A 27,560-nucleotide genomic window follows, 5' to 3' on the forward strand; every position below is an offset into this window, starting at 1 on the left:
AAGGCGTAAAATGAAACAAACAAATAAACATATAATTGTACTTTTTTCTAATCGTCAAGTGGTTTTCTTAAATTGTAAGGCATTTTAAACAACTATAGTATTTACAAACGAAAATGAACTTCAAAAAATAGGTTCAATTGCATTTTACTTTGAAACGAAAATGGTATATATGTTAAATAACTACAGTTGACTCTCGATAACTCGAAATCCAAGGGACTGGGCATTTTACTTCGAGAGAAACGGAATTCGAGTAACGTGGATCTGCCGCCATTACGTTGGCATTCGTACATGTATATACATGTACCTGATTGAATATGCAAAGAAGTAGGGTTGTTATTGTTGATAGCGGCAATGCTGCAATATTTAACCGTTGAAATGACTGTAAATCACTTACAAATACAAATTATAAATGAACAAAAATATATTATTCAAAATTTAATACATGTATATTAATAGTGACATATAAACACAAGCATTCGTAGCAATGACGTAGTAAATTGATCATCGGACGAAAACGAAAGTAGCAACTATCGTGAACCGGAAGTACATATTAATGTATGCAATATGACGGAAAATTAATTATAAAAATGTCATTTACGTTGAAAACACACATCAATACATAGGCTGGCACAATTAAATTAATCAAATCTTAATTTACTTATCTAACTGTTAAAACCAATTAAGTCCTGAAACCGATTAAAGCCACTTTCACGACGTGCTTATAATACATGATGACCGGCAATTAAAATTACTATGAAACGTGTGAATCACGAGTGACAACATCTCAACTTGATGTCGCCGACCTTTGATCAGTCGGCTGTTTTCGCACTTCGACTAATTGAGATGAAAATATGTTGGACTTTATTTGACGGGACCACATTTTCTATTCGACTCAGCAGGAGTCTCGCTAAGTCAAAATTTGACCTAAGCGGAGTTAAAACACAAAGATAAAGAAGGAAATTTGACGGGACTTTAGAAATTCTTCGACTAACGCGGAATTTTGAGTAAAGCGATTTTGACTTATTGAGAGTCAACTGTATATATAAACAAATGGATACATGTAGATACATGATTAATTGCACACGTAGAATAATAATGTAAAACATTTAAAGAACAGATTCGATTTTCATTTTTTAAATATCTTATCTCTTGAATAGTGTAATATAAAATGTTTCCATTCATAAACATATATACAAGGAAATTACAAGCAACTGTTTTAAGAAACAATTTTTTGAAATAATTTGTACATGTACTAAAACATGTTATGTTTCAATTTTCACATTTACTACAGTGAGTACAGCCCCATTTTAAAAGCTATATTCTCGATGTTTTGTTTTTGAAGAATTACCCGTTTTTACCCCCTTTTGTACACGGCATATTAACATGATATCTATTCTGTTTTATATAAATACCGTCTGGAATATTCAACTTGCAATAATTAAGAAAGAACACTTACACGTTGGTCTTGTCACTATGACAATTAAGAAAATGCATGTAGCACATATTGTCTTTCCGTTCAAAAGATGATTCATTGTAGCAAAACAAATTTCGGTAATATGTAACATAGGTCTATCTGTTTTATAATGTACTGGCCTTTTATGTCTTTTATATAGACACAAGTTGTTGAATTGTTGTTTATGTTTTAATTTTGATCACGACTTAAAATCAAGGAATCGTGTCCTTATTAAGAGAGCCATCTTAAAAGCTCGGTTGTTAAATGATGTTAAATAAGTGGCCTCTTGTAATTATTTAGTATCACAAATTAGTAAACATTTCAGATGGACATGGTTTAAAGATGTTAATCGTGAAAGTTTTTTAACATTAATCACGTGTAAAAATTATTATTTTTGCTTCCTTCCTCAAGACAATGTCATGTTATTTTACAGTGTATAATGGAACAGTAAGTAGTGAAGAGAGTATTGATTGTGTACTACAAAGAATGGTTTATTTATAAATGATGACATGCATATACACTAGGAAAGCTTGAATGAATGGTGAAAAGCTTTGGTATAACGGTTTAATTTCCCCTTAAAATATTCGCCTTGTTTATGATAACTGCAATTAATCACTGCGTTAACCGACCAAGCAGCTGTTATGCGTATGCCTACCAAATCCCACTCATTCGTTTCCCATTATGCATGCATTATATTCCAGTGTAAAATAAATGCATTGAAAGCAATTTACATATCGAATTATCAAAGCGCGTTATAAATTACAAGTTTATTTTTAGATAAAGCTTTGAGCTTTGAATATTGTCTATTTTCCTTACGTTTTATGCACTACGTACTTAGTCTACTTTTTTAGTAAGCAGCTGTAAAGTTACTTTCATTTAGGTAAGTAAACATATCATCAAAAGATAAATGATAGAAAGACTTATCAATAATTATAAAAGAGATAATTTACAAATCAGGCATCGTTCTCCATGTTGTATGTTTGTCTATAATACTATTTTCTATCTTTTTTAGCAAAAAGTTTTTTTATCGTGTACAATGTCTCGCCAAAACGGTTGACCCAGAGGTTTTGATTTAACAGAAGGTGTGGCCATTTTTATTGTTATTTTCATTTGCTTTACAGAGAAGGCCATAACCTCACATTATTTTGTAACGGAATTGGCTCTTTTCTGTCTTTTGATCCTCTAACAATTTTATGGCCCCATATATAGTTAATGTCGCTTTAGTTGTCGTCTCCACAGCTGTCTTCTATCGCTGCTGCGCCGGTCTTACTGAAATCTATCGATACATATTCTGTCTGTTCATGCATAGTTGCAAGTGGCCTTTTAGCTGCCAGGTCTGGATATTCGGCTAGATCTAGGTCAGCATACACCAGATTGTCTCCCCTCTCGTTCTGTAAATACAGACATTGACTTTTAATAAGGTTTTGTTCTTCTTAATTTTAAAGTTTTAAAGCAAGTATCATATGTGCATATCGAGAAGCAAGCAGACACTTTTGCTGGATTTGATATTATGTGTGTAAAGAACTTTGTTTCCATAATTATGTCATGCTTTCTGTTAAAAATTTATTACATTTAAAAAAGCAGTTCAGCATTCAAAATCAATAACACTGTTTATTTTTTCTTAAAATTAAAGAAATAATCTAAAAAAGCATTAAATTTCTGGAATAATTTTAAATAATCATAAGAAAGAAAAAGCACAACAACTTTTATTTATACTTAATCATCAGTAAGAAATTATATCAGAGCATTTTTTTCAAATATTACATTTTTGTTTTCTGCATCATTTGCCTCCTTGTTAGCACGATATGTCCCCCTGTCTTTCTTTGGAATGACGCATGCGTATTCTGGCTGTTCTGCTGCATCAGCGTTTCTAGAAGATGCTGCCATATTGTTATGTGCGAGTTCTGAACAGTTAAAAGACAAAATTGAATAATTGGTCTTTGACGACAGATCTTCCGACAAGACAGTTCCAATGCATGCATTTCAACAAACATTGAAATTGCTGCTAGTATCTATTAATTTTATTTAGCAGTTCTTCAATCACAGACCTGATACATGGTTGTTTAACAATATGTTTTGAAAGAGAAAACTTTAAGTATTTCAATTGTCTTAAACTTTAAAATCAATCATCCTCATAAAGTCATTATTGATATTGGACACAAAACATGTTAACAATAAACAGATAGATATTATATTAAGTGTTAAATCAAAATATAGTTGTATAACGACTTCTTATCACGAAGTACAACTTAATAATGTTATCTGCTGGGTGCCAATGCAATACATCGATACAATGAAATGACAAATGGACGGTGGTACTGCTGCATCAACACGCTCTATTTCAGATCTAAACAGACCTTGCCAGCGTTTCACTAACGTTCCGTAAGTTTGGCGGATCTTTTTATGTAAATTTGAACTTACGAAAATTGTAAGTTTACTTTTGTAAAAACCAAACTAGTTAAAATATTGCTATTATTTCTTCATTATTTGATGAAAAATAATGAAATAGACTTTCAGTTAAAAAATCTATTGAAAATATTTTATTTTAATGATGTTATTAACAAAAATGTAATTATTGAGTTACTTCCCTTTGTTCTAAACAACCCGTTATGTGTTTAGTATTACCGAAATCAGCTGTGAAGTTTAAATTATGAATATAGTAGATAATAGATTAGATAACTCTAGTAGAGCTCTATTTTATAGACATATTTCTGTTTTTAAGTTTCAACCATATCTAAATATTATCAATGTTGAACGGTTTTGTAAAGATCTCGCTAGGTTAAGAGTATCATCTCATAGATTGCACATAGAATCAGGTAGATGAACTTAACCAAATACCGCCATATTAGCATGTTATATATCTGCACGTGATTGTCGTGCATAACAATTTTCTAATCAAATCGTATTTTTAAAAAGCTATGATCGGACAATGATGGAAAAATAAAATACTCTGTAATATGAGTTAAAGATATTTATAAATTTTGTACATGTTTATATTTTATGAAGATACAATATTCAACTTCAACCGGAAGTTTATGATTTTCTATTATAAATTTGAATACAGATATATAATTCGACTGCTCTAAAAATGTTCCCAAAAAATTGTATAATGTATCAGGCAGTAAACTTGGAAATTGGAAAGTTTGTGTCTTTCTTTTATTGAACAGTTAAACTATGTATTAACAAATCGCATACTTTAATCAAATCATAATCATTGGATTTAAATTAAATACTGTGATAATTTCCAATCAACTATTTCTGAAATTCATGCAAATTATTTAGGGGTTGTTCTCATCTTTGAAATGAAATCTGATTTGATTTCGGTAATGCAACACATTAATAACAAGGGAAGTAATCATGATATAATAAACATATCCGTCTACAACATCATCATTTTTATAATTAGATATTATTTTCCTTTATTTATGGTTCAGTTTGAATGACTTTATATTAATTAATTAAACAAGATCTATTAAAATGTTTATTTTAACTTTTCAAGCCGATTTCGGTATGGTAACATATACATATATTTCGGTTCGTGACAAATCAGGGAAGTAATCTTGATATTTAGATATTTGTTTCTAATTTCATTATAAATAATTATTTCGAATTGATTTTTTTTGCATGAAAGTCAAACTAAACCTATTGTAATAGATTATAATGAAAAAATATAATAGAACGCTTAATTATGATTTTACAAGTCGATTTCGGTATTGTAACATATATTTCGGTTCGTGACAAATCAGGGAATAATCTTGATATTTAGTAATATGTTCCTAATTTCATTATTAATAATTATTTCGAACTGATTTTTTGCATGAAAGTCAAACTTAACACATTGTTATATATTATAATGAAAAAAAGATAATAAAACGCTTAATTGTGATTTTATAAGTTGATTTCGGTAATGAAAAGTTGATTTCGGTAACTTTACCGAAATCAAGTTGATTTCGGTATCGTAACGTACCGATAAGCGGCCGCATAATTTACATAAGCGGCCCAGATGTGAAAGGTCACACGCGACTAGTTTTGTTTATCAAATTGTGTGACACTACTTTCTATTTATTCCTTACATTTTTATTAAGTTTCTACTAAAAATATATACATATAATGATAATATATAAATGTTACTCCATCTTTACATCAAAACATATACACGACAATACGTATTGCAATATATTGCAATACGCTTCAGCAAAATGGCAATATATTGCAATTTGGTTTTTGCTGTATTGTTACACCCCTATATTCTAATAATTCGGAATAAATCTTGGATGAAATAATTATGCTTTTTTTTGCTTTTTATAATAGATAAAAAATGTCATTTTCTTAAGAGAGTTTTCATTAGATAAGAAGAACCTCACATAAGTATCAATGTCTACGTTCTTTATGTTTTAAGTACTATGTATAGAGAATGGCCTATTTATAATCTATCAACCGTTTAATATATATGTAAAAGGTCTATTATGAATGATATACTTAACTTCTATACACTTTTAAACAGTTTACAGGTTAACACTAGGTAAAAGGGTAAACAGTTGATAAACCTTTCCAAACGAATTGAAAATGTCATGTTGAAATCACTGACCATGTAATCTGTTTTTATCCTTAAACCATTTTATTACAAGCTTTCATACTTTCACATTTTGTTATTTTCATTTGTACATAGGACTTTTTTACAACATTAAATTATTACAAAAATTATGGTGACTTTCTCAATAAAACCGGTACAGCTGAATGTGCTACAATATATATTCCCCCTGCACCGCAATATACCGGTGTACCGGTAAACCGTTAAGCCCTAAAATGCCATATTTTGCCATAACATTTATGTAACTATATAACACTTGCATACAACAGATATTACTCGTGTAAGCAATATTCGTAATATTTTGACAATCCTGACGCCCTGGAACAAAGTACGTTCCGGTATAAAGCACCTTGATTGTAGAACATTTGTCACTTTATTTTGTTGTGTTGCAAATTTATCCCAACATGCTTTAAAAGAGTGATATTTGCAGTTTTGCATCCTCCAACCTCTTAGAAAATATTTAAAGGAGGACAATTTGCTATGTACATGATTGTTATATTTATTTTATTGCAGTGTTTTCTTTTACCACTACTGTTTTCTTTATAAATAAATAGTAATGTTCCGCCAAGTTGATTAAACATTATAACTTATTGATATCAGTTGGTATCAGTGATCTTAAACACATGTGTATTTTCCGCACTATTCCTTGTTGATACTATGCAGTTATGTGCATTATTACATGATATATTCATATCATTAGAAAAGAATGCTAACACGTCATATATGACACCAATTAATCAACTGACGTCATGGAAATTATTTCTACACTCAGTGTAGTGCATAATGATTTTATCGATTCTCCTTTTCTAAGAGTATGTAAAAATAGAAGTAGTTATTAATTTTCTTGCACGATAGAATACTTATGCACGGTTTGTGGTTCAAATGTTTTGAACACGAACCGAGCATAATTATACCAGAATACACTCATAATTGATACCTATTGTTCATGGCATAGTTTTTTTCTATACACGAGGGGCATATTTTAATAAGTGGCAACAGCAGCGCGTTTTTATAATTAAGTCAAACAAATTATAAGAAGAGTCCTTCAAAATATACACCAAGCCTCAGGATCCATTCCAAAAAGCATTTCTGAGCTGAACTTTGGGTATATGGTTTATACACTGTTAGAGAGCGTATCCAGAGCACTACGGGTTTCGAACTGGCGACTGCGAAGGAAGGTTATGAAGTATGGATTTAACCTAAAGTCACAAGGACTATAAACGGGTTGTACCTAAACAAGATTATCTGCTCCTCCTTATAAGCTTGAACCAAAGCTGAAATACGCGTAGGTGCATTATCATGGAGTAATTTGATCATGCGCATCACAGACCTTGTGTTCTTTGTAACGTAGTGATTAACTACAGCCGTGAGAACATGGTCACGGTAAATGTTCCAGTGACACTATCCTTCTCAGACACAGTGACAAGGGCTGCATCATTCAATTACTTCACATAAATAGAGCGTAGATATTTCTTTTAACACTCCTGCTATGTCGAGCAACACTCGTGTCATCCACGTCATATCTTGGATCTTCATCTTCATCTGGGAATTGTACGATATAGAAGGGCATTTTCTCCATAAACTAAATCAAGATTTCTGACGCGCATTTACCATTTACCCAAAACCCCACTAACTTTGCAATAAGCTCTTTGCGCTCCTCTCTCAAATCACAACGGAACTCAGCCATGTTTACAACAAGTTAACAAAACCACACATATTTAAATGACCTGCTAATATTTTATTGCACTTGTTAATCGTGCGAAAATAGACTGTTGGTTAGAAAAATCAACAATCTTTCCAACTGTATATAACTTGTATTTCAAATGCAAATCATGATTTAATTAAGTTATTACCAATAATTAAAACATGTCCCTATTGCATGTATCATAATATTCACATGGAGGAAAATTCTAAGTTTCCACTATATAAGGGTCAGACAATTTTAGCTCACATAATTCACTCTTTTTTCATAAGGCATAGTGATAAGTAATTGAAGAAACGCATTGGACCATTTTTTATTGTAACATAAAAAAGTAGTTAAGCATTTTGTTTTAAACATACAGATTACTTATGAATTAATAAATTATGACACTATTTAAGGACAGTTTAATTTTTTATTGTACATTTATTGTACATATATTCAATATTGAATTAATTCATATCATGTTACAAATGTATATGACAGTGAATATTTAACCACTTTATTAACCTTTTACCTACTTGAATCTAGTCATAACCATTTGCCTCCAACACAGAACCTGGCGCCAGTTATCACATATCTTAAGTCTGAACAGGCTCTTTACATTTGGCAGACTGTCTTTATAGTTAAAATTTATATTTTATACCCACAAATAGCGAAGTGAAAGTACTGAAAGTTGAGGTTTGACGTTCATTACAAAAATCCAGCAGGTAAAGAGTTAACAAGGATACTTACTTTATTATAATATATGATCATGTACCAGCACAGCTTTTGCAAGTCAGCAAAATTGATACTACACGGCTGTGTATAACATTCAGTATCAGATGCTATGATTTATGGTCATTTGCAAACAAGTAAATATTTCAAAACGTGACAGGATAAGTGCATGTGTATGGAAATAAAGAAATTATTGTTATTTTACGAACAATATTGTTTTCTACAAATTACACTACTTACACTAGGTAGGTACTGGTATGTTCGGAATCGTCCTGGTGCCAATTTAACATGTTCTATAAAAATGATAACTCCTAGACGTAGGAGATAAAAAGCCTAATTATGAGTTTATAACTCCTACGTAGGACCTTGTTACTCTTACGTTGGACTTAAAGACTCCTACTAAGGACTTTTAACTCCTTTGTAGGACTTTATAATTGATGTAAAGTAAATCTAAATTAATTTGTAATGTTGTCAACTTAGAAAAAAAAAGTGGAAAATCAAGCTAGATTTGTCGCTAGATTGCATGTTTTATTATGCTTTTGTACAATTATTGGCATACAATACCTTTGTTCAATGCAGCACAGGAAAAGTTCTATTTGAAAATGAGCTTATTATCTTCTATCAGACAGTACAAATCTAAACTTGCTTTCCGCGAGAAGCGATAACGTTAGACGACATTTCTGTCCCTCAAATTATTTAGCAAGGTTCATGAAAGATTCGTGGCAGGGGTCTGCGTCTGTCATCGCGAACAACAATCGCAGCCATATTTACGTAATGCACGTGCAATTTACGCCAGAAATAACTGAGCGTAACTTGAACGTTAAAACATACGCAGATGCGTAGTTAAAAAGTTCAGTGAAGCGCAACTAAATACGTAAGTTCTTCATAGCAAAAACAAACGATTAACCTTGATTTATGATAACGCAAGTATGTTAGTGAAACGCCCCCACCTCCTCCGCTGATATTGTCAAAATGACAATACATATGGCCCTACCAACACTATCCGAAATACATAGGGCCTGCATTTGGCTTAACAAAGCGGACATACGATGTTATGTTTACATCATGCACGGTAAGTGTCCATTAAATTTTCAAAATCTTCATATGAAATACAGACAAATGCATGCGCGCTTACCGTTTCCAGTTGGATGCAAACTTCTGAAAGTAGAACATTATTGGAAAAGATTCATTATAATTACATAAACGAAAATTAATTCAACAAAATACATACAACATGTAAATATCCCGTTTAGAAAGTATGTATCTATACGGTTTATAAATTTATTTTTAAGTTCGTTCCATAGTTAACATATGTAACATGTTGTCTTTCTTACTGATAAAACGAAATTTAATTGGCTTCCCACTTTAAATGTATGCTTAGTCAATGTTTTATATGTTTCTACTATATACGTAAGCGTGCAATTTCACACGATACACGGTAACGTGATGATACAATAAGCTGGGATGTACATGTCCATCATCCTTAGGAAACCCACGGATAAAGCCCTTGAACACTTCATTGTATCATAGTTTGGAGACCTTTCTGTTGAAAATGTGTCAGGGTTAAATCGTATACATATACATGCACAGTGCGGTAACTGGAGTGCGGGTATTAGTTACCCGCACTCCACAGCATGCCCATTGATTGGATCATTTTTGCTGGGGTTTACATATTGTGACGGCAGAGAAAGGGAAAGCGACAGAAATGTCACATTCAGATATTCGTTCATTGGTTCATTTTTGCCGGGGTTTTATATTGTGACAACAGGGAACGTGCTTTTATGTTTGACTATGATACAAAAGAGAAAGAACACCAAAACACTCGGCAATCTAATTAATACTCGGGGGCTACGCCCCCTCGTACAAATCAGATAGCCTCGTGTTTCGGTGCTCTTTCTATTACTTATAATATATAGCATAGTTTTCCGAGGACGATGTCAGTAAAATTCATAACTCTTAATGTAGAGCATTTAAAGGCCCAAGTTTAAACGACTCCGTAAAACAAAGGAAGAAATAAGTGATCGATAATATTCTTTTTTTAAGTTTTGTACATTATTCGTTTCTATGTGCATTCGATTTCACGTGATAGAACCCACTTGTATAGTTTTTGACACTTTTTGTTCTGGGAATTCTTAAATACCAAACAAAATATTAGAAGAATGAGTGGCATTACCAGACAAAAGCGTGAAGTATTCAGTTAAAACTAAAGTATGAAATGAAAAGCACGTATTCAATATCATAGGTATATGTTATACATACGCGTTATTTTCTTCAATGTTAATTTCACGAATGTTCCCGCCGTCAGATTGTGCATTCTGTCGTCTCTTACGTAAAATAAAAGCAACATAAATTGCTATAAGGATAACAAAGGTACAGCCAATTATTGGCCCCAAGACGGATGCAAAGTTTGATTCAGTAAATGTTTTAACCTCTGGTCTTTCAAATGGATCTAAAGTAGAAAAAGAAAGCAAAAAAAACAAAAACAAAAAAACAACAACAACAAAAAACAAATGTTATTATTAAACAAAATTGTGATTTTCATAATTGTTCGTTATTTGTAATATACCTGTATATTTTATTGCGTTTATTGTTAAACTTAACATCTCCAGGTGATGAAAGTTATTTTCAAAATATAACTTATTGGTAAAAGTATTTGCTATGTCTGCTTTAACTTTATTTCTGTAATTGTATTGCTTGAACTTTTATATACACGACTACATCAAAGTTTGCAGTGAACAAATAATACCTTTCACAATAACTGTTATATCTCTTGATACTGTTCCACCAATTCCATTATTGGCTTTGCAACTATATGTCTGGGAATGGTCGGATGAAACGTTTGTAAAATGAAGGTCGATAGCATCTGCTTCAAATACCTCTATAGAAATAATTTACCTATATATAAGCTATCAATCAATGTACATTTGTATCATGAATGCTTTATCACACATAATACAAACGGAGAAAGTGAGAGAGCTTCGTAATCTAATGGCTAAGATCACTGACTTCAACACTTTCACCTCAATGCCTTTGATTTGAAGTCCATTATGGACATTCGATTCTGAAATGTGAGGAAGCTATTAAACTTCCTTGTAGTTTGTCGATTAGTGCCTACAGGTTGACACCTTCAGTCCTATTAATAAAGCTGATCAATGCGAATTAGCATTGGCAGTATCGGCACGGCTTGGAACAAACAAATAGAAAACAAATAAAAGGAATACAAATGTACCAACATATGAATACGCTCGTAAACAGTTTTCTAGCAAGATAAGAGGCCAGAAGTAATCTAAGATCAAGAAAGACTTCAAAATGACCCTCAATACAATGATTGGTAAGTGATAGCTGAATGATGTAAACAAAATCGATCAAAATATATTTTGAAATCAGTCACTTCATTCAGATTATATCTTCGCACACGATAACTGGCCCTGCTTTCAAAAATAGTAAAGAGATATATTGAGTGACATTTTATTTCAAGACAATTAAATACTATGCTAGATCACCTTTAATTATGCCTGCATGATTGTGCCACGACAGCGTTGATTTGGGATTACTGTCGACGCTACAGACCAAATCAATATCATCACCAACGTAAACAGTTTTCTGTTCTCTCTCTGATATAGTAACAATGGGATAATCTGAAATAATGAAATACTGTAAAGGGTATTACAGAATAAAAACTACAAGTATCATATGGAATACTCATTTGTCAAAATATGACATCAAATTAGTTTCAAAGGAATTATGTCATACTGAATTGACGCAAACAATTTCAAAATAAAAATCAATGTAAGCGATTGGAATGCCAGAGAGGGCAAATCTTAATTATAAAAAGAAATACGCATATGTTAAAACAGAATAGCTTATCCTAAGATAAAATAAATGTTTTAAAATGATGAACAAAAACACACATGTTATATTCAATTTGTATATATAACTTAATTCAAGATCGGGGAATCCGTCATTTTGCACTTCACATGTTAGCTCCTTCTTATTATAATGTCTAGTGAAATTGAAGGTCCAAATCTGGAAATAAAGGAAAAAATATATTGTACTATAAGCATTATCCTCCAATATTGTTCGTTTTGTATTCACTTAGTTCTCTAATAGACCACAAATACTTTCAACGCGATTAATAGTATTAAGAATGGCTTCTACCGATAACATTGGGAAAAACACGTGAAGACTTCATGAATGACCTTAAGTCATCATGTATCGCTTATCATGTATCTATTGCTCTAATGTTACATATGAGATAACAGTACATTTTTATCTAGATTACTAGTATAAGTTAAGGCCCTGTCACACTAGACTGCGCTTTTACTGCGTTTGCACGGCGTTGTTAAATTAAACAAAGCGACGCAAGATCGCAAGAAAAATCTGATATTTTTTATGACATTGAGACTTCACGGCGTCTTCACGGCGATCATGGCGTTGCTACGGAGCTCCACGGCGCTAAAACGCGTTCCAATGGCGTTTTGGTTGGCGATTGTCTGCGTTCGGACTGCGCTTCTACTGCGTTCTTTGCGCTTCCACTGCGCTTTCACGGAGCTTACACGGAGCTCTCGCGGCGTTCACACTGCGTATATATCGTGTTTCATATAACAGATATAACTGATTCTGAAAAGTCGTGTACCTGCTGCAACTGCATGCAAGCTAGCAATATTCCAGCTTGTCGTTCATCAACCATTGTTAAAAGGACATTTACTTGCAAACACGTTTTATACATATACAGTGGAAACCCACTGTTAGGACTTCCAAAAGGACTAGACTAAAGTCACAGTGATCTTAATTGCGGATGGTCTTAATTAATTATGGCTATTATTATCAAGGCATATATATTTCAAGACCACTCTATTTGATTTTTTTATGTGTAAACATGTTTTTAAATTATTATATTATAACCTTCAAAATAAATTTGCAGAAAATAACATTAAACCACTCTGAAGTTTATTTTCTCACCTTTACACAATTTTCTAATCATAACAGTTGCAAGACCTGTTTCATCAAGTGTCATGCTTTAGAGAATTCAAGCTGATGAATAACAATAAGCTTGTGATCTGAATAGGTATTGACTAGAATATCAGTGGTCTCAATAGTGGGGTTAGATAAAAAAAACCAATGAATGGAACTGAAACTGAAGGTCTTAAAAGTGGATAAGATGTGTGGTCTTAACTGTGGACCATGCTACCATTAACATAAATAACAGGAAATCTCGTTCTTTTGAAAATTGGTCTTAATAAAGGGGTGATCTTAATTCCGGAGTGGTCTTAAGTAGGGATTCTACTGTACTGTATTCTGCAATATCAGATGAACGCCGTAGAATCGCCTTGAAAGCGCAGTGGTCGCCGTGACAGTGCCGTATAGTCGTTGTAAGAGCTTTTGAGAAAAAATACAGCGTCGTATAAGCGCCGTACACACGCAGTATAGGCGCAATAGAGAACGCCGCAATATCTCCGTACAAGTGCCATGGCTAACAAAGGCGTTCATTCGGCGATCGTTCTGCGCTTTCACGGCGCTCCTGTTGCGTTGTAGGAGATGCTATTGAGTTGCTACGGCGTCCTTACTGCGATCCCACTGCGCTATTATCAGAACACCGAGTGACGGCGTTTGTTTTGAGCATGCTCAAAATGCGCGCCGTCGGTCGGCGTTCTATGCGATGCCACTGCGATGCTGTGGCGATGCTACGGCGATGTTTGCGATCTTACTGCGCTCACCTCGGCGTTCTGAAATTTCTTTGGACGCCGATAAAACGCCGTCCTAGTGTGACAGGGGTTTTAGAATATAAATGTGTCATAAAAGATGAAATCTTTAACACATCCTTTATTATTATTATTATTATTATTATTATTATTATTATTGTTCTCTTGCATAAATGTACCCGTATCTAATTATCTTATACGATAGAAAGACCGCATTTAATTGTTTGCAATGTATGGTGACTTTTAAAATGTCTCTATCTTATATATATCATGCGCAAAAATATGAGATAAATATTTGTATTAATTAACGTGACATAATTATGTTAGTATTTACAAGTATAAGCAACGTAAAGTCATCATCAACAAAAAAAGAAACAGTGAAAACACTTAATCAAGATCCAATGTCAATAAAAGGAGATTATTGAAAGTATATTGTTTTAAGTAGTTTTTAGCACTGTCACAATTTTCCAACGTTTTCCAGAGTACAGTTATATTATCATACCAAAACCCTCGTACACATAAATATTTGGCCAACACTTGTCAATATATATCTTTGCACAAAAGTACCATCGTACACACAAATATTTAGCCATTATTGGTCAATATATATCTTTGCACAAAAGTATATTAGCTATGCAACTCAATTGTATGTATCTACATAAGTTGTAATTTGAAATACATAAAGCAACAAACATTCACGATATGGCATGGACTTTTCCACCAACACAAAATCAATAAATGTCACTTTGCATCCATTATTATTTTCACTATTTAACCTGAACTTGATTTCGCGAAAATATGTGTAGGTCAGAGCTCCATATGATCCACACAAAATTTGCAATTTCAATGGAAAATGAATATAGCATTTTTATTGAATATACTCACTCATCGTGCGTTTCGGTTTCTAAAATCCGCCAGTAATCCGTATCGTATCATTTCATTTCGATTTAAAGATACCCAACCTCTATACGTTCGACTCCCTGATTAAAGAAGATGTGGTTTTCACGCAAACCTTTCTTTAATCAATCCAAAAAACGATACGTAAGAAATACAGAGAAGCTAATGAAAACAATTTACATTTGTGAAAGAAACAAAACGGTCAAAACCAGTAGTTATCTGAAATAGTTAAGCACATCACTAACCGCTGTAAATCTCAGTCCGTTCGTTTTATTTTCCGGCTCATATTTTTCACTGATCAACTTCGGCTGAACATGTTTAAGTCCATTTATGTCAATGTAACTTCTTGGATTTGACTCCGCGACTGCGAACTTTAATGTTATCATGGTATCGCCATTTTCTTCGTTTTGATTTGAAATTTCTTGAACAGTCACATTTTTTGGTGGAACTATTTAATATGAAAATAAAAGTAACAAAAAATAAATACGATCATGATATTACATGATATAATCTTATCAATCTTTTAAACAGAACTTACATAATGTCTATGAAATTTACATTTAAAGCTTTACAACAAGCAACTACAACGTTCGTGTGTTCAAAATACAGTATTTTCTTTTTCAAATATAACTTGATAATGTATGTAATAAAATTATCATCCTTAAACTCGTATTTTATACAATTGTACAATTTCATATCAGTATAAGCTAAGTACGTTAACTATTTATTATCATCTCTATAATTTTTTTTTAATTTTATAAGCATATACTAATTGTTCCGCAAATCTGATGCAAAGAATAAATAAACTATGTTTCCATTGTCTATCATATTCAATCTTCTGCATGCCATTAGTAATAGTTATAGAATATATACGAGGACTTTACAGGCTGGTATCAGCGCATGGGGCGACAACAAGGGTCAATCATAGGAAATTAATCGAGACGGAACGTCGGGATTAATTTCCTATGATTGACCCTTTGTGACCATCACGACTTCTTTCTTCTCTCGTAATATTTACTTTATTTAAACATGTAAATATTTTAAGAAATACCCACAGAAATACACCCATTAGATGCCGTTGAAGGAACTGGACATAAATAACCATTTCACGAGGTAAGTTGTAATGCATTTTTTCTAAATGCGAGATAATAATCATCTTTCCAGCTCATTTTCAAAATATAATCTAGGACATATTGTCGGTAAGTATCCCGGTGTATATTTCAGAGGTATATCTTGTACGCGTATTTTTTAAATCTAACGACAATGTAGTGATTTTATCTACTTCCATCTATTAATAATTACGCTAGAATATTATGTTCATATACGTGTAGTGATTTACTGAATGGCTTACTGGTCAGAATCTCATGTAAAACGAAGGCATTGTTTAAAGTAAAAAAAGAATAATAATTTGATCATTGTTTCAGATTTGTCCTCGGGGTCAGGATGCAGAAAATGGCGATTACTTTCCATTGGAGTCAACATCTTTATAATGACTGCATTTTCAGGTTTTGAAAAAAAAAAGGATCGAGATGATATATAAATATTTAAAAAAAAGTTCTTTAAGCTGTGTAATGTTTTGTTTTGCTCTTTTTCAGGTATGCTCACTTTATTATTTGAAATAAAATAATAAACTGGGCATGCGCGAGAAAGTGTACTGATACCTCATTTAGAGCACCCCAAAGCGTACTGATACCTCATTTAGAGCACCCCAAAGTTTTCCAATACTGAAATTTAGAGAACGCCTATCTTCAAAGGAAAGTTGTGGCGGTCATGCGATAACTGTTTGTATTATTTTTGTAGTTTAGGGAATATCAAACTGTTGATTTATGTTAATTAATCATTTTACAAAAAGCATGAAAAACGCTACATATGATGTGAAACAAATATATACGCGTAGCACTTTTTTTTAAAAGAAAGATAACATTAAAAGTAAAAAAAATATAAAAAAACACTATGAATAAATGAATCTTACATAGTACATTTATGTTTGTCTCGTTGCATATTGCGTCACCAACAGTGCTACAACACTTTATCTTCACCTGGTTTTGATATCTTGAAAATGCCTTAGTTGCCGATGTGGTTACAGTATGCAAATCACCAGCCACTGTTTCAGAATTCATTGATGTATCATCTTCTTTTAAACTACCTATATACAGGTCTGACTTTAAAGATGGTCTACCATTCATTGAAACGCATTGGATTTCGCTTTGTTTTCCCTCTTTTACCTCATTGAGAATAAAGTCTATCTTGTTTGGGGTCACTAAACATGAATATAAAGGGTGAGCTTTAAGGATCGTTGAATCTCCGTCGTCTTCTGTTACCCGTCGTCTGTCATTTGTCCACATTTAGTTCGTTTACACTCTAGTAGACGTCACATTTTTGCCTCATTTGTAAAAGAATCTTATGCTCGGACGAGTCCAAAAACAACAGTTACTTTTATGATTTCTAACTCAAGTTCGAATGTAGGTCAAGTACTTGAAAATATTGCAGGCTAGGTTTAATTAAGCCTGTTTATGTAAAACCTTTTGATAACGCTCTGGGGCAATATTTTTATCCCAAATTATCCTTGAAATTAGCAGACGGGTTGTTATTCGGACTTGTCTCTTTCTTTGATTACCTTTTTTACTTTTATCTTATCTTTATTTAAAAAGTAACATCTTTAGTGTTAGAGTCCATCGAGTTTTTCATCTCGGATGAAAAACTGGACTTAAGTAGAATGACTAATGAAGTTTTGGTAACTCTCAAGAAGTAACAGTCTAGCCCAAATGTCCTTCAAATTTGTCAAATAGGTCGTCTTGATAGTTTCTATCTCAAATTTGAGTTTTTGTCATCTTTGGAAAACAAAATAGGCCGAACGAAAATAATTGTTCCTTGTCATTGAAAGCCTTAATATTATATATTGATCATGATAGCCCTTTGTTAGTTTTTTTAAAGCTGTACAATCAGTTTTTAAATGAGTGTGTTTACAATGCTAAAGAAAGAATAAACATATGTTTCATAGTTTAAAAATACATTTCATTTTTGTTTTAATACCTCATTTATTAATGAAATATTGAACAATTAGTTTGAGTACGCAAATTATAATAAAGCCTCGCTGTTCTTTATCTATTTCCCTCTTAAATTGCAAATAAATAATACTAGTACTGCTATTACTATGTGATTCTACGTATCTTTATATTACATACCTCTCACATACATCAATACAGATGTTTCTGATGGTACTGTCAGAGCTGGATTCTGCACTCTACAATTAAATATGGCGTCGATATCTGATTTAGTTGGTGTAAAATTGTATTTTACATAGTGAAAGGTTTTTGTACTTTTTTCCTCGGTTTCCTGAGAGGCATTTGCAATTTCCTTTCCGTTCTTCAACATTATTAGTTCTACAGGCTCTGATCCACCTTTCGCAAAACATTCTACTTTTACTGGTTTATCTACAGTAGCCAATATACATCCGTCCGATTTACAATAAAGCTCGGTCTTTACGTCGGAGAATTCTGGGTCAGTTGGTCGACTGTAATCTGAAATCAAATAGTAAATTTAGGCAATCCGACTAAAGATCAAATCGGATGTTTTACATATAACGCAGATTTTTTGAGGAGCTGATTGTTATTAGATTAAAATTAGGAAGATTACAAGAGAACAGACTTCATACTTGAAACAATACGCACATGTAACATAAAATCATAATGTTTTATGTAGTATTTTGTTGCTTAAATTTTCTAATAAAAGCAAATTCTACATAAATGCATAACTAACTCTGAAATTTAAAAAATGTATGTTGTCGAAATAGTCAGGTCTTATGCATACACACGTAAATATAAATGTATTATAGTTTAACGTATATGCTTTTTAAATAGTCCTTGTTTTTAATGGAATAGGATTTTTACTGTTGTTTTGTTGTTTTATTATAATATTGAACTTTGAACATCAAGATACACTACTTGACCGAAGTGTATTGCATAAGGATCATCAGAATATTTATTACTTAAAAAAAATAACTCATCTGTCAATTTTCATAGTAAACTTTATTGGACTTTTTAAACACACAATTTTGATAGACTAATTAAAATGTCTGATAAATTGCAATCAATGAAAACAATACGCTGAAACGGTTAAGGCTATGATAAGAAATTCTGGAGACATGGCACTTAGACTAAAAGGGCTGCCTAAACAGAGGTATATGTAGTTTCAACTACGATGTGATACACCAATCATAACAAAAGCAGAAAACGTTATTTTTTCTGCTAACAGGACATTCTAATATGTCAGTGACCATATTAACAACACCAATACTTGTTCCGACAATCGTTATTAAAACAGGTGTACGGTTGTCAAAGGAAATGTAATAATCATAATGCTCATTGATCACTAAAATGCATGTATTTTGCTTTATAACAATAGATTTCTAAAACATGATTCGAAATACTGGATGTATCCTTTAATACATGTAGATGGAGATGGTTTTTCATAATTAGAACTAAAACAATTAAAACAATAATTTATATCATCTATAATCCCTTAAGACATTTACCTAGCTTAAGAACAGTAATACCAGAGACTTTAAAACAAAGTTTTCTTTTGATTATATTTCGAATCACAATAAATATGTTTAACACCTTACATGTCTCTTTTAATTAATTTACAATCTACTGTAAACTACAGTTCATTGCACTTAATTTACCACCAAATAGCAGTATCTGAAAATAAATTCACCAAAAACTGGTTACAAGCTAATCACTCCGGCATTCTGAATCAGTGGAGAGACAAATAGCCTATAGATACAATGTTTGGGATCATTTGTCACGGAGACATTTTACCTCACTCGGGAGTAGAACCATTGCCCTCTGGGTAACAAGTCCGGTGCTACCCATACTAAGCTACGCATACGGACCACATTCAACACAAATATAATTGTATTTAGTACAAAAAGATTTTAATACAGAAGAATGGATACCTGCATATAGTCTAAAGAGTCAAAAATGAGTCATTACTTAAGTGATCTTTACCATTTATTTTATCAAAGTGTTATAGTATATATTTGTTACCAATATTCAGATACACAGAATTCGACACTGTGTCACCGCAATTTACTCTGTACTCGCCGTTATCGCTATACTGTGTCTTATAAATATTGAGTCTGTGGCCCCTATATCCTGGAATCACTGACTTTTTATACTTTTCACCTTTAAGTTGGTTAAAGGAAGTCGAATCTTTCTTTTCCCATATCATGGCTTTTTCGTCTCCAACATAAAAGTTAAATGTAACTGGATCTCCTTCTATGATGTTGCTGTTCAGAACAGAAAGTATGCCACATTTCTCTTTGCAACCTAGATAATAATAACCTTTTTTAAAGGGTATAAATCTATATCTTTTGAAATATTTCTTATCAAATTTATCAACAGTATATTTATCACAGTATATTGGTTCCATTATTGTATGGTTTATTCCCGAAAAGGTTGTAACATAGAATGTCTCTGTTATTTAATTCACAAGAATAATGTACGTAAACAGAATAAAATGTTCCGGAACAAAATATTATTTTGCTATTTTAAGTAGGATTTTATTCGTTCAGCAATACCTTTTTGCATGCGCCACTCGCTTTAAGGCAATTTGTTAACATTTTTATTTCGTATAAATATTTAAGAAGTATTCTTTTTTTAAAAAAATTCAAACAATAATTTTGGCCTCAGATAAATATACACTCTAGATCAATCTTGAAATATCTTTAAAAGTACTTGGCTAAACTAAATACTGTCTGCGCGTTTTTATCTGACACATTTTATTGTCTTTGTAGCATTTCTATTGACAGTTTGATCGTGGAAAAGCTACCAATCTGACAGCATAAGATGCAATATGGTTGACAGTCACATGTTTGAGATGTAAACACTTTAACCGTTTTTGTTATGCTCCGTTTAATTTATCATAAATATGTATTTTGTAGGTTGTAAAGACACATATGTATATCAACGATGTTTACGATGTAAAAACAATTTTGTTAATTAACACATACCAGATCCAGTAGGGTGTGCAGTTACTTTAAGAGATGAACGCAATGTAAATCGTTGTTCTGTACATTTAATTATATATGCCGCAACGTCTGTTGAATTTACTGCTAATATAGATAATATGACATTGCCATCTTTTTCTGATTCAATGTATTTGCTGTTGGTGTGTATTGCTGTGTGGTCATAAATCACTTCCGCTTTACCGTCCTGTTCTTTCAACCATATGCGCACTGCATATTGAGCGTTTGGTTTGTATATTAAGCGTGCGGTCTTGCATTTTGTAACATTTTCCTTTTCAAATTTCAAAGTCCCACAGGTGCTTGGCTCTGAATCTGAATGAAATGTGCATGAATAACTTTACAAAATAAAGTATTTATACAAAAAAATGAACATTTCAGACAACTGTTATGAATACAAAACTCATCGGAAACGGTCAACCTTATTGAAAATAAAAGGTTAAATGGAATGAATCTTAACTCGTTGCAAAAATCATAAAAAAGATATCATGACTATATTCAATGGATTTCAATTTATCATATATTTACACATTAAATGTAACTATTTAGGAAAGGATATTTTTTGATATTTTAGAAATTTGTATTAACATTTTGTTTTGTTTGGTAAACAGGTACTTGACATATGAATAATGATGTTTATATAATAAAAAATGAATTCATGAGATTAGATCGAGCTCTGAATCAAAAGGAGAAAACAAAACAAAACAAACAAAACAAACAAAAAACTTTTAAAGCTACTCTCTCACACAAAACAGGTCTGAAAATCATCAACATTTTTGTTTACATTAAATATTCTTAGAAATCAAATTTTCAGTTTCCATGAGATCACTGTAACCTAACAGTTGATATGTTTCACTTGGCACAGATATAAGAACCCCTTTAATCACACTTTACAAATACAGTAGGATAAACAATGCAAACACCTTTACTTAGATTCCGTTTCAGCGGACAAGACATGTATTAATGATCTAGTTAAATATAAATATACGAGCCTCTGGTAAAATTCTATCTTTTGTAGACGTATTATCTAAAAACTTGCTCAAACTACAATGTGTGGGATAGTATTTCTAGATACACTGGCAAGTTAAACAATTTTAATTTTATCTACGTTTACTTAACCATATAAAATCAATTTACATAAGCGAGTGTAGATGTGTTGCAAAGGTTTATCGATTAAAATGTTTCGTATTTTATGACTTAATCAGACGCAAAACAAAATACATGTATTTATAAAGATAAAAGTCCTTTGAACGGAACAACTGTATCATACCGTTGAAAAAAAATGAGACAAATTATCATTCTGACATGCTGATAAAAAGAGAATAGGTACAATGATATTATTATGATTACACACTTTGAGAGGAGAAATTAATTTTCACGACATCATTTTGTTCATTGACGTCACGTCTTACTTCATTATAGAGTATAAACATTCCTTTCCTTATTATTGTTTAAAAGAAGCACACAATTGATCAGTCTGATTCTTAGAAAAAGAAGGGTGTTTGAACATATAAATTAGCACAGTGATTTAATTTTTTAGCCACAATTTACATGGATTAAATTCATATTGTTAAAAGACAAATAAAACGAACACTTTCAAATCGAGGACATAATTATTAAAAGAAAACACGTTCTTATTCTCCATAAATAAATCAGTTTGTGTTATTTTTTAATCACCCACAATTTTCTTACAAAATTGTAATAACACCCTTTCAAATGATAAGTCATTAACAAAAACGTCGCTGCAGTAATTCAAAATTTGATACACGATCTAATCCAATAATGCTTATTCAAGATTCAATTGTAAATATGTCAATTTGTACATATATGAACTTCAAACAAAAATGGTACACCAAATAAATGAAAACATCATAATCATTAAAAGACAAAGAACAAATGAAACAAGAAAATCTCATCTTTTCTCAGTGCTGCATAGTTATATAAAAGCAACATTATTACGAAATTATATAAAGTTACTGATCAAATACAAATGAGTATAGCACAATTAATAATAAGTGTTGTAAATAAAGCAAAATGAGTAGATTTGTAATCAAAATGAGTAGGTAGTTTATCCTCTGCATCTGTTTGGCAGCAGTCATAGTACTAACAGTGTTCCGCCCGTCAGTCCTTCTGCCAAGCAATTTGTTCGGAGAATATCTTTAACGCTTATTTTTGTCCGGATCATATCTTTAAAAGTGTTTGATTTGGTAAACCTTAATATGATAGATATATCTCATTGAGTAGGAATGCAGTGCATAGATATGATTACTCTACCGATCCTAATTTTTTTAATTATTGCCCTTCGTTATTTCGCTGGCTTTATTTTTATTAGAGCTCAGTTCGAAAAGAAAAAAAATGTAACAATTTGATACTTCAAAGATAGATATATCCGACTCTCTTTGTTTAAGTTATTGCCCTTTGTTGTTTTGCTTAATTTTGTCCGGGACATGTCTCGAATAAAGACTGTGACTGCTTATTGTTTCTTATGATATTCACCTACTTGTTTCGAGTGTCTTTTTAATAGAATTTCTTTATTATCATGGTAATAAAACCAGCATAAATATGTAAGCGGTGAAGGTGTAGGTAATCATAATATAGTTTCTTCCTTAGTTTTACAAAGATTGAATGATTAATTTCCAAATCTGGAACTCAAGATTATTAAAGAACTTTGTTTTTCAGAAGCATTTAATCCTTAAGTTACCAACCATATCTTAACTGTTTTATTGTTAATTAATTTGTTCAGTCGCTAGCGCGTTTGAGAGTTCCCTCCCATAGAATAGAAATATACGCTGGTAGGGATATCCTAAGATGATAGAAACTACAAAATATGCAATCCTATTGAAGATGAAGACCATTTTGTTATAGAATGATCATTGTATACAGAATTACGAATCACATCCATACACAAGCTGTATGGGAACAACATATGCATATACATGCACAGTGCGTTAACTGAAGTGCAGGTATAAGTTAGTCGCACTCAAAAGCATGCCCATTGATTGGCTTATTGTTTTTCTGGGTTTACTTAATTGACGACGGAGAAAGAGATAGCGATAGAAATAATATATTGAGATGCTAGTTCATTGGTTACATTTATCTGTGATTTCATATTGTGACAAGACTCGTACAACTCAGATAGCCTCGTGTTTCGATATTCTTTCTATTGCTTATTTCTAGGTGGAAAGAAATATGGCATATGAATAAATGTAAAACTAAATTGTGTGTAAGCATATTTATATCTTTGTATACAGTGAGCTTTTTTTGTTGAAATATTTCTACTTTTAATTAGATATGCATGAAAAAAGGAGGTATTACTAGTAAGTAATTTTGAACATGACTGTAAATTTGCCATAGTCTTACAGTTTCGTTTACGAATGGGCCGCTTTATTTTTGAAATTATCATTACAAATCAATTGAACATTCATCAATTATAATCTATAATTCGTGTTTTAAATGTTGCAAGAAATGTGAATATGTTTTTATCTTCCTCAATTACGTTCTTAAGAAAATAAAACAATTATTTGCTTTACTTTAAAAGGAAAAACAAAAACTATATCGGGTAAGAAGGCGGTTGGCCTTTTGATATTCTTTTACAGTTGTCAAGCATTTTCTCATAACAATACATGAGTAATAAAATATTTTATCATGTCATGAAGACAAAAAAACACTCAAAAGACAAATTTTCAATCAACATAATGATAAAAATACTTGAGATATATTACAGTTTTGTTTCTACATTGAAACAATAATCTCACTTTTTTAAACCTTGAATTTACTAAACCAAAGTAATGCTTGTATTTATAATATGTCTATGTGCGTGATAAAAATACGTTATTTCAAATAGGTTTCAAATTTTCAAGATATATTAAATAAATGTTTTGGTTTTCATTTATATCAAATTGTACGATACATTTTATATGTAAGTTAAACAAAACATTAATGTATTTATACTCGAAGAGTTTGTCGTCACGACATTCACCAATATTTTCTTGTTATGTTAAGTAATCCGAATGTATTTTTTGTATGCCGACATGTGCACTGTTCTATGTCTTGCATTATGCTATTATCATGGGTTTATATGCCTTATATGATTGAAATATAACTAAGCCAATATTTTGTCTCACACATTAACTGTTTAACCGATCTAAATCAATGTGTTTCGATCTACAATGATCATATGACTGAGCAAATAAATGGGGGTTTAACGAATGGATGTCTGAAAAAAATATAGTATACGTCATTTTATCAAGTGAGCCATTTAAGTTGATCGGAAATGGATCGGCTTATTAAGGATGTAAGGTTACTGGTATATCTTAAGGATAAAGGTATAATACTTGATAATGTACGTTCGTAACGTCGTTTTTCAAAATTGTGTGATTTCTTAGAGTATTGACGGCAGCCGTTTATACAAAACTATCTACAAACGTCATGATTTCCCAATGAAAAGAGACGTTAAAACGTGCAGTATTATACAGTTTTTAATATATAAACGACTGCGGTCAATTTGTGAAGAAATTATATTTTTCCACTATAACATAAGTTTGCTGTATTATTAAATTAAATTCGTTTTAAAGATTTTGACAGGTTATATGACCGTTTATAAAATGTTGTTTGCAATATAACCCTCGCCTAGTGGCTCATATTATATATACAAACACAATTTTTATAACTAATTGTATTAATGTTAAATAGACATGATTTTAAGAAGTTTGCCAAGGAAGTTTTTAAGCCGCTAACTATATACAAATAATTGTTTAGCCCCCTTTACAAGTCTAGAAAATGTCATATAATCTAAAACTTGACTTGTGAAGTGAAGAATTAATTAAAATAAATAATATGATTAAACAATATTATATATTGACTTATTAATTGTTCAGTATCCAAACTTGCAAGATTTAAACTTACCCGAAACTACAATACATCTATTCAACAGTGGTAATTGTACTCTTTTCAAAATCTTTTATGTGAGATGACTGTTTTAGATATATTCATACACACACTATTAAATCAGCTTAAAGTTACAAACATACGGGCTTAATTCCTATTAAAATGTGGTAAATTACAAATGCAAATCCTGGCAGAAGATAGTTTTCATTATGATTTTATACAAAGTCCTGTCACATTATTGAAATAACAAATAAGTCAGAAACAATTATCCACATATAGCTTAACTTGACTAGTAGAAATATTGTCTGTTGATTAACACTGTGATCCTTTTATTGAATTATTAGTTTTCCTGATTACTGAGTTGTGCGTTGTCTGTTAAAAAATACATCTTGTAAATCTTGGAATATATAACGGCAAATATTTGGCTTACATTTTTCCTTATTAATGTATGAATATGATGTTTTCATTTTTGTGTGTGTTCCCTACCTTTTCATATAATTTGTCTCATTTGTTCTTTCACTCATTTGAAAATATTTCGACCCTGATCATGTGACTGAGCACATAAATGAGGTTACACAAATTGATGTCTTGAATCAATAAAGGATACGTCATTTTATCAAGTGATCCACCTTAATCGATCTGAAATGGATCGGCTGATAAAGGAGTTAGTGGTATATTGCAATGTTTAAATTATAGCAAATGAGTATAAATGACCGATACACATTATTTGCAGAGGTTTGTCTTGGAGATACACATAATTTGAAGAGGTTTGTCGTGGTCGTTTTTAAGCAGCTTACCATGTGAAAATAATTGTTAAGCCCCCCCCCCCCCACCCCACTTGTAAAAGAAAATATCTTAAAATCTAAACTCAAAATTACAGTTTGAAGAGAAAATTTAGTTAAAATAAATGTAAGAAAAATTAAAATAATTGGATAGTGTCATATTGAATTCATTTTTACTTTAAATATTAAAAATTGCGAGACTCTAGATTGCCCGAATCTATAATGCATCTCTTAAACGGGGATAAATGTGTAGATTTACACATTTATATATATCTTTTATGTGAGATGAACCAATTTTGATATATACATGCACAATTTTCAATAAACTTAAAATTACTTACATACATGTTTAATCCCTATCAAAATATAGAAAATAACAAATGAGAGTCCCGGCAGAAAATATTTCATTGTTATTTGATAACACTTCTTGTCACATTATCGAAAACAACAAATTAGTCAATGAAACATTTCTACATCTATTGAAAATGCTTCTGCCTAATTTGAATCGTGCAAATGTTGACTGTTGCTCATTTATCCTTGTTTGTGTATTAAGATGCGCGTTCTTAAGAGTTTTCTTGTTTTTTCTTTAAATGCATCTTGAAAACCTCTAAAGCTCGTAAAATTTACAACGGAAATTAATTTTAAAAAATACAACAAGTATTCAAAAGTGGCTTATATTATTTTTCCTTGTTCTTGAAACACCTGTGACATTTCAAACACTAAATAACACTTATTAAGTTGTTTAAACAAAATTATTGCTTTACATCATGTATGGTACTTTAGACAAACAATTATGTGATTTTTTTT

At 31.5% G+C, this 27,560-nt stretch overlaps 1 protein-coding gene across 1 annotated transcript; it reads right to left on the minus strand.

Annotated features, from left to right (window-relative positions):
* Positions 1 to 1,448: 1,448 nt before the first annotated feature.
* LOC132749733 (uncharacterized) lies at positions 1,449 to 27,313 on the minus strand. The gene is made up of 13 exons (XM_060739630.1): positions 27,095 to 27,313; positions 21,073 to 21,399; positions 20,108 to 20,389; positions 18,245 to 18,580; positions 17,032 to 17,319; positions 15,305 to 15,507; positions 12,372 to 12,486; positions 11,964 to 12,098; positions 11,207 to 11,338; positions 10,720 to 10,909; positions 9,596 to 9,618; positions 3,218 to 3,357; positions 1,449 to 2,844 (listed from the first exon to the last, which is right to left on the minus strand). The coding sequence occupies exons 1-13, from the start codon at positions 27,159 to 27,161 to the stop codon at positions 2,674 to 2,676; spliced, it is 2,409 nt and encodes an 802-aa protein (XP_060595613.1). The 5' UTR covers positions 27,162 to 27,313; the 3' UTR covers positions 1,449 to 2,673.
* Positions 27,314 to 27,560: the final 247 nt, after the last annotated feature.

Source organism: Ruditapes philippinarum, unplaced genomic scaffold, assembly GCF_026571515.1.
Source record: "Ruditapes philippinarum isolate M1 unplaced genomic scaffold, ASM2657151v2 ctg2316_1_1_1_1, whole genome shotgun sequence".
Classification (NCBI taxonomy): Eukaryota; Metazoa; Mollusca; class Bivalvia; order Venerida; family Veneridae; genus Ruditapes; species Ruditapes philippinarum.